Source organism: Lepisma saccharinum, chromosome 5, assembly GCF_977018435.1.
Source record: "Lepisma saccharinum chromosome 5, izLepSacc3.1, whole genome shotgun sequence".
Lineage (NCBI taxonomy): Eukaryota > Metazoa > Arthropoda > Insecta > Zygentoma > Lepismatidae > Lepisma > Lepisma saccharinum.
Genome location: NC_139233.1, coordinates 37,674,092 through 37,691,261, shown reverse-complemented (window position 1 = coordinate 37,691,261; position 17,170 = coordinate 37,674,092). Strand labels below are relative to the sequence as shown.

At 41.4% G+C, this 17,170-nt stretch overlaps 1 protein-coding gene across 1 annotated transcript in view; it reads right to left on the bottom strand.

The window, feature by feature from the left end:
- LOC145987764 (phospholipase A1 4-like) overlaps positions 1-17,170 on the bottom strand; it is a 58,775-nt gene that overhangs the window by 24,861 nt on the left and 16,744 nt on the right. The window contains exons 2-3 of the mRNA XM_083122438.1: positions 3,505-3,586; positions 1,577-1,722 (exon numbers count right to left, since the gene is read on the bottom strand). Of these exons, the coding sequence (XP_082978564.1) occupies positions 1,577-1,722; positions 3,505-3,586 (228 nt within the window). The remainder of the gene's footprint in view (positions 1-1,576; positions 1,723-3,504; positions 3,587-17,170) is intronic.

Here is a 17,170-nt window from a genome sequence, read left to right as displayed (position 1 = left end):
TTACAGCCGTCACCCCTATCTTGTCAATGGATTCGTCCAGTTAGCGCCTGTGCACATAACGTCAATGGTTGCGACTAACACAGACGCACTCTACTCAACCCTTCGCGGTTATTAAGCAATTTTCATTTTCTTACCAACACTATCTGTCCTGTTCCATGTTATAATTCCCCACAAAGGACTCTAAAGCGCCTTGTACAAGATCAAATTAATTATGAACAAGTCGTTGAATTGAATGCCATTGAAAGTCGTTGAACAGTGTTCCTATTGGAAATCTTGAATGGTCTGAAATTGCTCACGTACAGCATCAAAGAAAAATTATATAAGTTCACATTTGACCAAAAAATGGCAGTGAGTACGCATTAAAAGAAATACATCGAATAGCGATTAGCAGTAACAGACATAATTTTATTTCCAAAGGGAGAAGAAGGACATATTAGAAACTCGAAACAAGTGTGATGTTGATGTATTTTTTCCAGTCCGCTTTAGACGGAAGCATTTCCATTAACATTTTTGCTAGAATAAATGATAAGTAAATGCTTCAAAAAAATCTTACAGCAGATAGTATGTAGTTTACACGAAACGAAAGCATTTCATGGAACATATTTTGGTTAGCTTTTGCGATTACAATTACAATGTCTACGATGTCTAATACATACATTACGAAAGGCACAGCGACTTATACCATCTATGGTGAGTGCAACGTGTTTACAATTGAAAAAAAAAACAAAAAAACTAAAATATTCTTCCATACGTGTACAGTATACGCTGTAAAGTATGTATCTTATCAGCGCCATTCTTTTGTATCTAAAACCATTTAATACGAAACGTTATACCGGGTGATCCGTTTGAGATGTCACAAAAGTAAACCTTTGTACACATGATGTTAATGTACGTCTCTCCGAGCAGCTTGTTGTAATATAAGAACAAAGGATGTAAGTTTCGAATGGGTGGAGGTTTACTGACTTCAGCTGCGTGGCGGCAGTAGCATGCATGTAAAACTAGAAATTTTCGCATAACATACGATATACTGTGTGCGCTGTTGTGCCATGATCGCCACCTTTGTTACCATACACATTAACGCCGCCATGTGGCTGAAGTCTGTAAACCTCCACTCATTCGAAACTTACATCCTTTGTGCTTATATTACAACAAGCTGCTCGGAGATACGTATATTAACCTCTTGTGTATAGAGGTTTACTTTTCTGACATCTCAAACAGATCATTCGGTACCTCTCAGTTGAAGAGTTATCGTCTTTTAAAAATATGAAGTGATACATTGTTTACATCTCACGCGCCCGCCATTACACCTGCATTCGTGACATAGAGGCCGCTTTTCGATAATAGATTTCAATGGCATGTGTTCTGATTGGTCGACAGTCAGGCTTGGATCGCATTAATTAGAACCATTCCTAAACAGAAATTCTTTGACCGAACCTTTAACCAATGAGAAAAATGGCGTTGTCTCTGACGTCATTTCCTTTAAGCGTTCAATTCAAGAACATGTTCATGATTAATTTGATCGTGTAGAAGGCGTTTAAGTCTATTACTCTGTCAAATCCTTGCAGATATAACTTACCGTCTACCAATAGCTTCATAACTACTGAAGTTTCGTCGTTGCCACCCCCGTGAATGATAACCGTGTTGATCTTAGAACATGTCCATCCGTACTCCTCCAGCGCCGTTACGTTCTCTTCCGTAACGGGAATACGGAAGGAGGAGTTCCTGAAGAAAATAAGAACTGTTAAAGTCTGAAATGGCTAAATGTATTAAAAAATATTAGGAGTTAAGATTATGAAACACACTGGTTGTTGAATGAATCACCCCAGCTCGTTCGAAATGTGAATAAGTCGAATTTTTAGTTCGTTGTGCAGTGCAAATGAACACATCAATGAATTCTGAAACAACAATTAGAAAACTAAATGAACGAGAAAGCATACAGTCACAGAGTCATAGGGGTTACTAACTAATCTTCTAGAATAATAAAAATGAACTTTATACTTATTCTTCCCTTCTTTTCTTGTAATTGTACATATATTCTGTTTTTTCTTCTACATCTTCCTTCCACTTTCCGTCTCTCAATGTAAGTACCTTTTCGTTCATGATTCCTTCCTCATTTTCTTTCCATTTCTCGTTCCATTTTCTTTTATCTCCTCTTTCTCGCTCACGCTCTCTCTCTTAACCGCCTCGCTTGTATGTTTTTTTCCTCGTTTCTCTATAACGCCTTTTCTCTGTCTCTTGCTTATTTTCGACAACCTTTCTCTCTATTGGATCATTCACTCTCACCTCTGCTCTCCTATTTATTTCTCTTCTCTCTGTTTCCCTTGATCTCTTATGACTCTTTCCCTCTCAATCTCTACAGCTTCTTTCACATATTCTTTTCTCTGTACCTTAAAACATTTTGTCCCTCCCGATGACGTACGACATAAATTTTCGCTTTTTTTTTGTTGCAAAATTTGCCAGCGTCCATGGACAGGTATAGGGAAAACCATGTCAACTTATTCTTTCTCTTCTAAGCGTTTGTTTGTATCTGGGGCATTCCATTCTGGGGTGTTCCATTGCTTAACTGATAGCTAAGCAACATTTTTCTTACAGTTTCTGTGCAATGAATTTATGAAACTAAACACTGTTGTTTAAGCCAGATTCATAGCAAAATTTGAACAATTGGTGGGACACTGCCTATTTATTTAATAGGACATTTATTTCAATTTCTATGAATAATCAAATTATGAAAAAAATAAATCATTTAAGGCAATGAGAGACGGTAATTGACCTTTTAATATTCTGGTGGAGTTGAAAGGGAAATTTAACAGTTAAAGAAGAAATTAATTGTTTCTTGGTGTCACGGGTGGACAATACAAAACAAAAGTATGTCAAAAAGTTAAAATTAACTAACAATATGTAAAATTCCTTCTACCTTCTAACTTAATTATCCCGATGGCGTAGTGGTAGCGTCGTCGAATTATAATTAAGGGGTCTCGGGTTCGATACCCGATGGAGGCACACAGTGGTTTGGATTCCAATTTAAACTGTAAATCCAGTCTCGATTAGCCGTACTCTGCATAAAGTGGACTTAAACCACTAGATCAATCAATTCTAAATTAATTATGTAAAATATGATTTTTTATCCAATATCATAATATAGAATAAAATTAGAGCATTTCATTTAATTTAAAAAAAAATACTTTCATGTGCACTTTAATATGGAATACCCCATCTCTATTCTATCAACTGAACACAGCAATGTTTTGAAAACCACATGGTAATATACGTAAAAAATCTTCACAAACATTTACTAATGTGCTTTGTCATGAGAGGAGCATAAGAGTTTCATTCATAGCTACACTGCTATTCTTGGTTTTATCATCTGTGCAGTGAAAAATCACCATTAGATAAATAGAATCCACTTATTATTTCCGAAATAAATTCAGGGCTACCTTTCTAATGAGACTAATCCATGCATTGAATTATCTTTAAATATTAAAAGCAATTTTAATTTGTACTTACGCATAAAAATAATATTTAATGTTTGGATCCGGGCATAGTTCATCGGATTTGCCATTTTTGCACACTTCTTCCCCAGCTGCCCCTAGGAAGGAGAGGACAAACTTATAAATATATATGAACTTATAGATGTCAATGTAAGTTTAATATGAATTTCTGATATACGTATTTTGGGTACCTTAATGATTATAGAATATTTTTTCTTTTTTTCTCTGGGAAGACTACGTAGATTGAAACATCTTTCTACAAGATTGCAAAAACTGGACATATGGAATCCTACTTTAGGGACGGGGAAGGTACTCTCTAACCCTCCAAATTACCAGAAGGGGGAGGGGAGAGATCCTTTTTGAGAGATTGGTCGATTTATTTCGGGTGAAGCTCAAGCTTCGGTTCTTCTTAAATGTGATATTTGAAGAATTTCCAGCGGAATGGGGAATTCTAGTACCCCCCTCTCTCGAGGCATCAGGGTATTATACAGTGGCTTATTTTTTAATTTCAACTTCAAGGCGACACGAAAAATTCGAGTTATCCAAAAATCGAATTAACAACAATATGTATCATTAAAGATGATTTCGAGGAGAATGAACAACTGCTCGAATTATCCAAGTTAGAATTAAAAAGGAGTCCACTGTAAAAAACATTCTCCTCAAAGACAAAAATTTGCAACATGTCAGGGGGTAGTATTAACCTGAAGGGTAGAATTCCTCCTCAACCTTGAAAAAACATCCCGAATACGCCACTGCATATACTACTACGCATATCCATACATACACCTATACATGTTCCTTGGTAAGGATAACTAATATTTAAACGGTTGGGCAACATTTATTTTCACCAGTGGCGGCGATTGATTATGAAACTTGTCTCCTTCCACACCTTTCTCCAGACTGGGCTCCAAACTTTCACTTTGAGCACGGAGGTGGGGGGCGAGGGCAGAGTAAGTTTTTGTATATTGCCTGCCTTCAGTTATAAAAAAACTCATTTTATAGGTTTCATTATTTTTTTACCAATCATAAAAATTAAATTGAATTGAAAATACCTTGACGCTGTTCTCAAGTTCAGAGTTGAGTTCACTATTTAAATAGAAACTGGATTAGACTTGCTTCATTTCCATAAACATCTATCACTTTGTTGATGAACAGTTCTTTGCTTTTTTGGTACTTTCTCACGATGCACAGAGACCACTTATTCTGCTGTCTTTTCGTGGGAGTTGCATGGCAACCACCTTCCATGTTTTCAAGCTGCAATCTCATCATTCGAATTGCATGAAGTTTTTCTTCCGATATCTCAGGAGGAGCAAGTGCCCACCTGCAAACTTGCTGTGATATATTTCTCTGTATAATCTTATTTTGGAGCCTCCCATTTGGCACAGTGGTAGCGTCGTCGCCTTGTAATCAAGGGGTCCCGGGTTCGATACCCTTGGAGGCACATGGCACAGTGGTTCGGATCCCACTTTAAACCGTAGGTCCAGTCCCGATTAGCCTTACTGTGCATAAAGTGGACTTAAAACATTAACTCAAACGTAAATCAGATCTTATTTTGATGCACCAAATGTCAACACTCGCAGTCACTGTAATCCTCTGTGGAACTTGCGCTGGGTTCTGTCCATGTATGTTTGCGACTGCCCTTTCAACAGTTTCTTCTTATACCCTTTCATCATGGCGTTTAGCCCAAAGTGGGAGAAAAGCGAAGGTAAATAAACAAATCAATCAATAAAGCAGTTAATGTTTCACTCAAATCAAAAGTTGATCTCAAAGGCGTTACATTGGTGTTGAAATGGTCTAATGTTGTGCCGATTTTCGTAATTCTTTCTGTTACAGTTCTTGAGTTACAAGTTGAAACTTCGTCGAGCACAGTCAACTGTTATAAGTATTGGACAATTTAGATCTAAATTTTCAGTGAGGACTCTTTATTTTTATTTTGTACAGAACATCTAAAAGTACAAAATGACACATTTCTTGTAGAATAATGTGGTGGGAGGGTCACATTACGCGTCAGTCCATGGCACACAAGTGACCTATTTAATGTCTTGGGTTCAATACTGAACTTATTGTGTTTGTTCACACAACATAAGCACAAAATTGACGTTAAGTGTTCGAATAGAAGGGAAAAATCAAAGAACACAGCGTTAAACACGCACGAGCAACAGTTCGTTTACTTTCGAGTTTAGAAGTTCTTAATATGACGCACATTCTCCCTGTTTCTACCGTCAAGTTCACAAGCCACTACGGCAGGGGTGCTCCTTCGGCGGCGCAGATCGTATGCGCAGTTGTCCGTGGATGCATTACGTCATCGTCGAGAAGCTCGGCACGGAAAAGGCTGGTTCCTTATGCAAATATTTATATATTTGACAACGGATATCTTCTAAAAGATAGTAGCAAGGGAAAAGTTACAACTTTTACTGTTAAGATTCATCCTTTCTAATCAATTTATCACAAAGTTGATTCAAATGTGTAAAATGGTTTTCAAGAAATCGTGTTACGAGCCAACCCCTGTTTTGTTCTCCCAGGCTTCCAATGTAAGGGAGTTTTAACTTAAGCGCGTTGTTGGATTTCTTTTCGCTGTATGTTTTAAAATAAGATTATTTTGTTCTTGTCAACTGAATTCATGCCTAAATGCTATGGAAAGCTGTAAAAACTATTATCAGAAAACTAACGGAAGAAATCAAAATATCACAGCCTTTCCAGTCGGTAATTGCGTAAGTAAACGAAAAGACAAGATTGTTATAAAAAATGCGGGATTGCCCATTTTTGTGAAAAAGGCATTGTTCGAGATCTAAAAGCAGAACATTTTAATATTGTATGTAAATGTAAGTGTGTAATAAACGTGACTCCTTCCCGTAAAATATCACTGCGCTCTAAACGTTTCTCTTCTGTCTTTTCTTTGGTGCCGTCAATAACTTCAACACGTTGTTTTTTTATATATATATATTTGTCACATATTTGTTTTAATTAGTATTCTGCTCGTTCCGCCAGCTGAACGCAGCAGCTAGGGATCAAAGGGCAGTGCAGTTACACCTGAAGACGGCTCGGAAATGGCAGGCTTCAGAAGTTAATTCATCCAAATTAAATTAAACAGGTATGTTCTCTCTATAAATTTAAATCATAGTTCACAAATAATTTGATTAAAAGTTTTAAAAGTATCTGTTTTATTTAATAACGTATAAATTTGTGCATTCTTCTCCAGCATAGCTATAGGCAGTGGCCACACTACAGAGAGGGGGGGGGACAGGACAGTTTCTCTCTCTCTCATATCTGCCCCCAGTATAACGACAAAAATAAATAAATGAATGAATGCTCTTTTAGCCAAAATGTGCATTGTTGTGTCGTATGTAACGGAATAATAAACATGATTGCCCCTGGAAAATATGATTTACCCCTCCATCTTTTCTATTGCGCCGTCACTATCTACAACATATTTTGATTTATATTGTCCCCACATGTTTATTTTAATTTTAGTATTGTGAATCATATTCCACTGTGTTACCTCACGTAGCCCCCCTCCCACACACATATGCAATTTCAGTTGTAAGTTTTAGACTAAGCTTGTCAAATGTCCACTTATATCTTTGTATTCTTGAGTCATTTAAAAAGAATCATTTCGCCCCTTCTTCTGGACGACGTTTTCCCACTGGAAGCCCCTTTGCAGATCGAGATCCGGGGCTATAGCCTTCCCAAGCCACCGTCCCCTCCAAATACTGTCCTGGCCTCATGAAAGGAAAATATATGTATTTATACGAAATATTAATTTGACTTGGCAGTTTCTTTTTTCGAACAGGAATGAGTTTTAAATTTTAATAAGTAGACCTAAATAGAGAATTGACAAACACCAATTGGAGCTCGGTGGAGCTCGCCTTAATGGATTTCTCTCGTAAGGCATGAGCTCCATTTTCTGGCAGTGTTGCCAGCCCCTTACTTGAAAAAATCACCAAGGTTTTTTTTTGGGTCTAACCTAGCCTAAAGCAAGGAGCTGGCAACCTTTTTCTCGCAGTGTTGTCAACACCTTACTCGAAAAAATCACCAAGGTTTTTGGTCTAACCTAACCTAAAGCAAGGAGCTGGCAATTTTTTTCTCGCAGTGTTGCCAACACTACACCCGAAAGTAAAGCTTGGTGGGGCTTGCTTTAATGGTTTGCTCTTGTAAGGCATAAACCCCCCCCCTATTTTCGGATACAGTATTACCAACATCTTACTCGAAAAAAATCACCAAGGTTTTTGGTCTAACCTAACCTAAAGCAAGAAGCTGGCAACCTTACTTAAGACTTGCCTTACAGTGCATAAAGCAAGGTTGCCAACCTACTGGTACTTTTGCCATAGCTTTTTACAAAAAAAAAAGAGAGAGGAGAGAGAGAGAGAGAGAGAGAGAGAGAGGGAAGAGTTAAACAACCGACAGCTGCCAACACCCACCCTAACCTAACCTAACCTAACCCACCCTAACCTAACCTAACCTAACCTAACCCACCCTAACCTAACCTAACCTAACCTAACCTAACCTAAAGCAAGGAGCTGACAACCTTACTTAAGACTTGCCTTACAGTGCATAAAGCAAGGTTGCCAACCTACTGGTATTTTTGCCATAATCTTTTACAAAAAAGAGAGAGGAGAGAGAGAGGGAAGAGTTAAACAACCGACAGCCTACCTACAGCTTTTTTTTGTCTAACCTAGCCTAAAGCAAGGAGCTGGCAATCTGGCTTGAGGCTTGCCTTACAGTGCATAAAGCAATTTTTGCCAACCTACACACACTAAACAAGGAGAGCCGGCAACAAATATGTACTGCCGTAAAAGAGAGAGAGATGGGTGGATGGTAATATAGTATGTGTGTGCGTGTGTGCGTATAATATGTAGCATTATTAACTAGAGTGTGTTGGCAATTTACTTACAACTAAAAAATAGAGATGCCAATGTTTGCTGTAAGATGAAGAGAGAGAGAGAGATTTATGGCTGGCAACAGTAATGAGCGAATGCGCCATATCGTAATTTTCCAACTCCGTATATCGTGACCTTTGTAAACCTCTCTCGGGGGAACATTGTAACACAAACAAACAAACAAAATAATAATTGTTGTTTTTAGGATGCCTGGCCCCTATAACCTCGCCAGGGTGCGTGGTGCCCAACCAAAAATGTGAAAGTTTTCTAATGGCTGCGGTTATAGATTACCGCACCTCTGTAGAGTTTCACGTGTTTTTTTTTTTCCCCCAAACTTCCATGAAACCCTACAGAGGACCTCCGTAATGCATGCAACGTGTACTAACGACTCTAGTGTTATTTGATATAGAGTTTTATTGTGAGATATAGATAAAAATAATTATGTTTATTATAATATTTTCTTGATGAAGATGGAGAATGTATGTGTGTGTTACAAATAAAGTTGCATGCTTATTTTTTAGTGTGTGTGTATATGTTTTTGATGTTTCGACAGCATCTGAAACGATAAAAAAAAAAATTTTATTGTTAATTTTCACGTGTAAAAACAACAACAAATTTTTTTGTGCAAATTTTCTGATTGTCTCGTGCTATAGTGCAAAAAAGATATTGTAGCTGATAGCTAATGAAATTGACATTTGTAACTGATCTGAACTAGTGAAATTCGTATTGTGCTATTGTAACTGATTGTGCTAGTGCAGAAAATTTCTTATTATGCAAGAAAAGATGTTAAAAAACTTGTTAAAACTGCTCTGTGACCCTCTCGTTCTTCACGTCGTAGGCGAAGGACTTCTCTGCAATCAGGATGACACTGCATAGGGTATCCTCGGGCAAGGCATCGTGGAACTCGCAGACGACCTTGATGTTGGTTCGATCGTTGACCACAACCTTCTTTCTCTTAGATGTGTTGATGACGGTCATGGGTCTCCGTGCTTTGAACTCGCTGGGCGTGTAGTACATGTCCACGCTTCCCTCGGTCACGCGTTTGTAAGCCGAGAACGCTTCGTAAAGTTTGAGGTAATCGTTTTTGGTCACGTCGAGGTTGTAATTCTCGCGCGGGAACACTTCGTTCCTACCGTTCTTCAGATAAACGTTCTTGATCTTGCAGTCGTCGAACTTGCTGGAATCTTTTTCCTGATTCTTGTCCCTCCCGGTCTGAAAGAGCACTACGACGAAATCTGGCATGTCGAACTGTATGTTGTTGAACTGCGTCGTCACGTCGAATTCCATGTGACTTCCCGACGCCATCTTCTGCACGCACTGGTAACCGTGAAAGTGAATCGACACCTGCGGACTTTTCAAGATCTCCGCTTTGTACTTGAGGGCGTAGTTTGTTTCGTATTCCACCACCGGCATTCTCAATTCCATGCTCCGGATGACGCACTTGGCTGCTTCGGGTAAAGTGTTGGCTATCGGCGTGGTGCCGTCCGGACCCAAAGTAGCGTATCGCATCAGTGCGTCGTTGTCGTTGGCCGCTCTTCGAAACGTAACGCGCAGTCCTCCCTTCCACATGATCTCCTTGTAGTCCGAGAAGAAACCAGGCAGCAGACGCATGGGAAAGAGCACCGTGTGACTTCTCGTCGATATTTTGGTCCCGGCTTCGAATCCCCCGGCCTGGTAGTACGCTGCGTCCGTTTTGGATAATTTCAACGTTCCCACTGCCGTCGACGTGATGCCTGGATAGTCTATTCTGTCGATGACGGTGTTGTGTTTCCTCACCTCCACCTGCGAGAACAGGTGAGGCACGAAGTTGTCCACGAGTATCAAGTTTGTTGCTGCAGGAAACGCGTCTCCGCTTTCCTTCTTTACCACGTCGAATTGAAGGTAGAGGTCCGCTCTGTGAGGATGAACGAACCCATCGCCTACGTCCACATCGTATTCGATCTCCCTGTTCGCCTCGTTGAGATTGGCGAACGTGCGACGGTTGGGAGGGAAAGATTGCAATTCGTAACTTTCGATTTGCTCCATTCTCACTATGTATGTTATTTATTATACGTTGATCTCCACGATGGCCGTCGTAGTGGCACCTGCGAAATCCACCACGTCTCCTTTCTCGTTCGTCACCACCAACTCTATGTCGTCTATGCGGTTGCGACATACTGGAAAATAGATCGGCGAAGAGGGCGTGTAGATGATCGGTTCCATGAACTCGGAACTTGGTTTGAAAGTGGCTATGATTCCCGTCTGCTTGTGACTTCCTAACAATCCGTCCGAAGATTTCGTGATCATACCTTCGGCCACGTTACAGTGTACGTTCAGAGTCTCTATGGCCAAGAATTTAGGAATGTTGGTTGCCACGTGCTTGATGCCAGCTTCGAGTTTGGTGTCGTTCTCGAAACCTAAAAGTTCTCCCATGGTGCCCAGGTCCACGGTCTCCGTAGCGGATAGGATTTCCACTCTGTGCGTGACCGAATTTTGAGAAGGGTATGTGCCTTTGGGTAATTGAGCTTGCAAAGTGGAAAGATTGTATTGTCCTGGCGTGACGACGATGTGTTCGCTTCCGACGCTAATTTTGTTGTTGTGCTGCGTAACATTGGGTATGAGGTACATGCTGTAGAATGCACGCAGAGCCACGGATTTAGGATAGACGATGTCGTCGTGCAGCGTGAGTTTCAAGATTGAAGATTCGCTCGTGAGATGGAACACGCCCATCCTAGTGATGCTGTTTGAGGTTCCACAATGCTTTCTGGAAATCCTCGATCGTAGGGTTATTTATTTTAGAGAGAAACGCGAGCATGGAGAGGCAGAGATGACCGCAGTTCACGTCTCCGAAATCTTGAATGCGTTCGTTGTTGTAGTATATGGAGGTTTTGCTTGTTTTCAGATAATGAACTAAATTTGTAGGTGGAACACCTCCGAAAGAATCGAAAATAAATGCTTTATCATTATCGTTTTTGTGGTAACATATCCAATGCGTGCCTGGATTTTCTTGGCCGTCCAAGTTGACTACTCCGCATTCTCTTCTTTTGACACTTGAAGGTAACGAGTCGGACATGAAAACTCCTCTGAAGTGTTTGATTTGTAACGGTTCGATCAGAGATTCAATGTCTCGGTTGGTGAGTGCTTTTGTTTCTTTTTTTTATATTTCTTCAAAGCATCGAGGTTGCTTTTTTGTTTTTTGGTTATACCTTTCCCCTTCTTCTCCATGGCCAGGTTGTGACGTTTCTGTTCTTCCAATTCCGCCTTGTTCTTCTTCGAGTCGATGACGGTTTTCGCAATGGCGGCACTTCCGCCGGCCAAACTTCCAACGGCCCCCAATGCTGCCAGGATGGCCGGGATGCTGAATATGAAACCTCCGATCTTTTGCTGTTTCCGCGAACGCTGCAACCTTTTCAATTGAGGTGTGCTGAGCAGCAATTTCATTCCATGTCCTTTCGACAAGCAAGAACGTTTCTTCTCGCGTTGTTTCTTGGTGAGTAACCCATCGAGGGCACCTAGATTTTTTAGATTGGAGTATGGTATCTGGTACACGACACCCTTGGGCTTCATGTTGATGCTCTATGTGTTATTTTCACGGTATGTTATTTATATATATTCTGAGATTTTTTCTTGTGTAGTTTTTTTACGGTATGTTATTTATATATAAATATTCTAAGATTTTTTTTCACGGCCCCGCAGTTGCTACACAAATTCTATTACGTGCTTTGTTTTCTTGCCAAAAAGTTCCTTTGTCCCCTTGTACACGATTCGAGTTTTGTTCTCGATTAAAATAGATAGCTTCTCGTCCGATAACATATTAACATATCGATCTGGTAAAAATAAACTGTATTGTGCGTTGAGCAACAGGCGTACCTTGGGGCCATACTTTGTAGAAACGATTGAACCGGAAGTTATCGTGTAAGATTTGTCGACTTCCAATTCCCGAATTTTTACATACTCGACTGACAAATTTAGCATTTGTTTTAATGCTTGGAGGTCACTCATTTTTTCAGTTGTCATATCGAAGAAGAGAAAAATTTCAGTGTGTGTGTTAGAGAAATTTAATTGTTTTTCACGAAGTGTGTTATTTATATATACCGAAGATTATTTTTTTATGATGTGTGTTATTTATATATCAAGTTTTTTTTTGACACGTATATATATTATTATTTTTTTTACAGAGGAAGAAAGTTCGTGCTTCGGAAAACGCGAGGATGTGCGTAGTGATATCTTCCTTCTCCTGCATAGACTTGTACCAATCATCAGTATACTGTCTTCTTCCCTGCATCGCCTCGTACAGTTCGTCCGACCTATCGTTTAATTTTTCCCCTGCAGCCGAAAGCAGAATGTTGAGATCACTGCACCTCAGGCCGCTGATCTCCCGAAGAAGGTCCTTGAGAACCATTTCACAAGGGATGCGAAATTCCGGCATTGTTTTTGCCATGATTACAAGTTTATTAACATCTCCGTTAACTACCTTTTTGAATATTTTAGATAGTAGCTCGGGTGGCAAATCAGTTATGCAAGCCATGTTGTTTTTTTTACTGTATGTTATTTATATACCCCACCCCAATTTTTGTTTCGTGTTCATGGCGATGGTGGTACCCAGTGCGGCGACCCGTTCACCCAGCGATGCGTCTCTGCTGACGAATCTTTCGAAAGCTGCGTGCTCTAACTTTCTGTCTGCTTCGTGACGTGCGTCCAGATCCGTCTGCGTGGTGTTGTAGGCGATGTCGTGATCTTTGCATGCCGCGTCCAACGGATTCACACCCTTGTCTCCTCTCTCCAATCTTTTCTCGAGTTTGGTACCCGGTCCGCAGTACTGGTAGCCAGGTAAATGCATCTCGAAAGGTAACTTGTTGATGATGTCGTTCACAAGCCCCTTTCCTTCGGCCACGTTCCAAAATTTAGGAGGCAGCGTGTTGATGATTTTGATCAGGTAACCTATGCCCTTGTCGTCGTTCACGATGAAGTTGGAAAGTTTCGTGCTGATCATGTCCACGATGCCAACCTTCTCGTTGTAGAAATTACAGTTGCCTGCATTCTCTTCGCCGGCTATCACCAACAATCGGTCCACGAGTTTCCTAACGTCGTCCACCCAAACGAATTCTTTGGGTAGCGTGTTGTAGCGTTTGACGCCGCTGCCTGTTTTGACATGGTTCCAAATCGGTTTGATGAGATTCCTGTACTTCTCGCCGCTGCTCGATTTCACCCTATTCTGCGAGGCGTCGTTGTTCTGGTACAAGGCATCCGTCATGATCAGAATTTCCTTGTAACTTTGGTAATCTTCGTCGGTGTAATCTTTCGGCTGCTTTTTGGCGACGAGTTCCCACAGTCCCACCGTACCCGGATACCTGTTCCAACTATCCTTGTCGCCTAAATTGACTTTAATGTCGTTGCCTTCGAAGGTCACCTTCGATTTCCCAATCTTCCACACCACACCGCCGCCTTCGCTGGTTTCCATGCTGGGATACAATCCGAACACTTCATCCTTGTCGAATTTCCCCGTGCTCAGGTAGTCTCGTGCCAAAGGTCCCAACTCGATTTTATCCGAAGACGACGACGTGCTGCCTATGGCTCGACGTCGTGCCGGTGCATCCTTCAGTTCGAACGGCGTCGAAGGAATGCTCGAAATGGGCGTGGGTACAGCATAACTTTTAGCTGCGAGCGGCACGAGTTCGTTGATCAAATTTTTATTTTGTTCCGTGACACTTTTAATTTCTTTACCTAGACCGCTGATGGCATCGATCACAGGTTGATCCTGACGTTTCTTCTCTTCGTAGAATCCGCGATTCTCGGAATTCCAACCTTTGAAGCGTTTCGCGAGGTATTTTCGCAACTTGAGATTTTCGTCTTCGATTTTTCGTTTCGTCATGACGTTATTTATACACGTCGTTTCTCACAACGTCGCAACGTTTAGAAAGTCGTTGATTTTGTTTCTGTATTTTCCGTCGTTGGGTTTCCTCGTCATGTCGATCGTAGCGAATCCGAAATCGTCACCGTTCCAGCAAGTAGAGCAGCAGCGTTCCGAAAATTGATTGTAGTTCATGTCTCCGCCTACGTAGTCATCGTACGCGTGCTTGAGGTTGGTGTGATCTTGACGAAACAAACATATGAAATTAGCATTGTCTCGTACTAACTGTTTTGGAATTTTGGAAAACGTTTGAGCTAGGTAGAAGCAATCCATTCCTTTGTGACGACCTTGCGTGAAAAAGTTGCGAATTTCATTTTGATTTTCCAGGATGGCGTCGTCGAACACAACAACTGAATTTTCACGACAATCGTCAAGTGGTTTTATTTCCGAGGCGAACGTTGCAATGTCCAGACCATCGTACAGTTTCATCAGTTGCTGGTATTTGGATTGCTCCAAACTTTTCGAGAACACGTACAGGTGCCTGTTCTTCCAATCTAGCCAATTCGGTGCGAGGAGAAAATTGTCCACGAGCAGTGTCGTTTTCCCACACCCCGAAGGACCTACGATCAGACAGCGAATGCTGTCGGGAAGCAACTTGCCGTTCTTTTTTCTCGTTTGACTTTCCGGATCCGGTAGACGCTTCACCACGTTCCACGTACTCACAAGATCACTTCGTCCGCGTCGATCCAACTCTTTTCTGGAAGTCCCAGCCATTTGACAAACAGTTTGTCACCTTTCCTACGCAATACTTTCTCGATGAGGTACGTGTTGGGATGTTTCGTTTTAGAGAGTTCCTCTTCGTAAAATCTTCCTTTCAAAATCTCGCCGCTACTATCTTTTATTATATACGTGTGTCGGTTTCCGGGTAGAACTCGAACCACCGTAAAGAGTTCCGTGCTCCAATTTTTTGTGAATCCCTTCTCGAAGGTGCGTTTGAATTTGCTGATCCTCACCTGGTCTCCAATTTTGTATTTAGCTTTTTTTGTCGTGGGTGTGTACTTTGGACAGTAAACTGTAGAAATTAAATGCTGCTCGTCAGATTTCGTAACGTCAGCTGGCTTCATGCCTATCGTTCTGTGTACCGTATCATTATAGGTGTCGACGAGTTCCGGCAGGATGTCGACCCATTTGTAATTTCCCCGAAGCGTGAATCGTTTCCACATGTGTGTTTTCAAGGTTCGATTGAATCTTTCCACGATGCTGGCTTTGATGTGACTGAAGCTCGAATAATGTCGAATCTTGTGTTTTTGAATAAACTTTTGGAATACGGCGTTGTAAAATTCTTTACCGTTGTCCGTTTGCAGAAACCGAGGTCGTCTGCCGCCGCTTTCGCGAAAAATTGTCTTGAATGCTTCCGTGACGCACGTTCCTGTTTTGGCCTTCAAAGGTAGAGCCCATGCGAATTTCGAAAACGTGTCTATGACGGTGAGAAGGTACTTGTTGCCCTTGTTCAATTTATGCACGTTTTTCAAATTGCCGCTACTCATCTCCACGAGGTCACTTTGCCAGAGGTCGTCGATGCCCTTGGTTACCACAGCCAAACGTTCGTAGTTACGGCGTGCAGGTTTATGCAATTCTTCGACGATGGCTTGCCTAGACATTTTTTTAGAGATTACGTTTCAAGAGAAGCACAAGCGTGATGGGATTCAAAGAGGGTGGCACTTCGCTCGTGTTTTGAATGATTAGCTTATCGCCGGCACTCACGTCGAAAACGGTGAGATCTTCGTCTTCGTGTATTTCATATATGTTGCGCGTTTCGTTCCAACGTGCCAGAGGAATATTTCCTGCTTTCTGGACACCACGATTCGATATCAAAGTCATGGTGGGAACGCTAGCTTTTCTACCGTGAGACCAGTACGAAAATTCGTTTATCTGAATCGTGCCATCGAGGAGAAACTTGTAGTACGGATGATAAGGATGCAACATGTACAGTTTGTTACCTTCGACGAACGTGGAGATTCTCTGTTGTTTGGGTACGCTGTTGATTTCGATGGCTTGCAGAGAATGTAGTTTAGCGAATTTAGTGTCGACGCCGAGCAGATTACTGTGAACTTGTCCGAGTTTATTTTCGATGGGCAACAAATGTTCGACAATGGTATCCGTTACTGTAGAAAATGACGGTTTGATTTTCACTTCCACGTTCAACTGCTTGAAGTTTTCGTTGAGTTCTTGCAACTTGGCACCGAAAGAGGCCAGCGTCGATTCCTGCGTGGATTCCAGCACTCCAACTTGATCTCTGATGTTGACGACGATACTCTGAAGGTTCTCGACTTGATTCAATTTCGAACTTTTCTCGGTAAGATCGTTCACGATGCTTCGCATCTCGGTAAACTGCGTGTGAAGGTCGGCGACGCTCTGCGAAGTGGGCAGCGTCGACACCAGCGAACTAATTTCGTCTCGAATCTGTTCCACGTTCGCCGTTTCCGTTTCTAGTTGTTTCAGCATTCGAGATATGTTTCTTTTCAAAGCGTGCAATTCTTTGGAGGTGGGGAGATTGGCCACTTTACTCTCGAGATCGCTCAATGAGCTTTTGATGTCGCTCGATTCGGATAGTGCCGTCACCGCCGTTTTCAATTTTTCCAAATCTTCGCTCGAAGGCACGCTCGTCCGTAACGATTCCAAGTCACCCTGTATGTTGTCCAGTACGTGATGAAAATGAGCGAGATTCGTTTCGGCGTTCAAATTTTCTAAATATTCGATCTTCTGCTGAACCGTGCTCAACGTGTCTTGAATGCTCGTCAACGCTCTCGCTTCAGCGTGAATGTTTTTAATTTCTTCGTTGATCAACTCCAGAGACGCCTGAAGCGTAGCGATGGTGGTTTGAATGTGTTCGAAATCTCGATAGGCCTCCAATTGAATTTTTATGTTCGCGACGCTTTTACCGATGACCTGCAGTTCGTCCGACGATGGTAGGT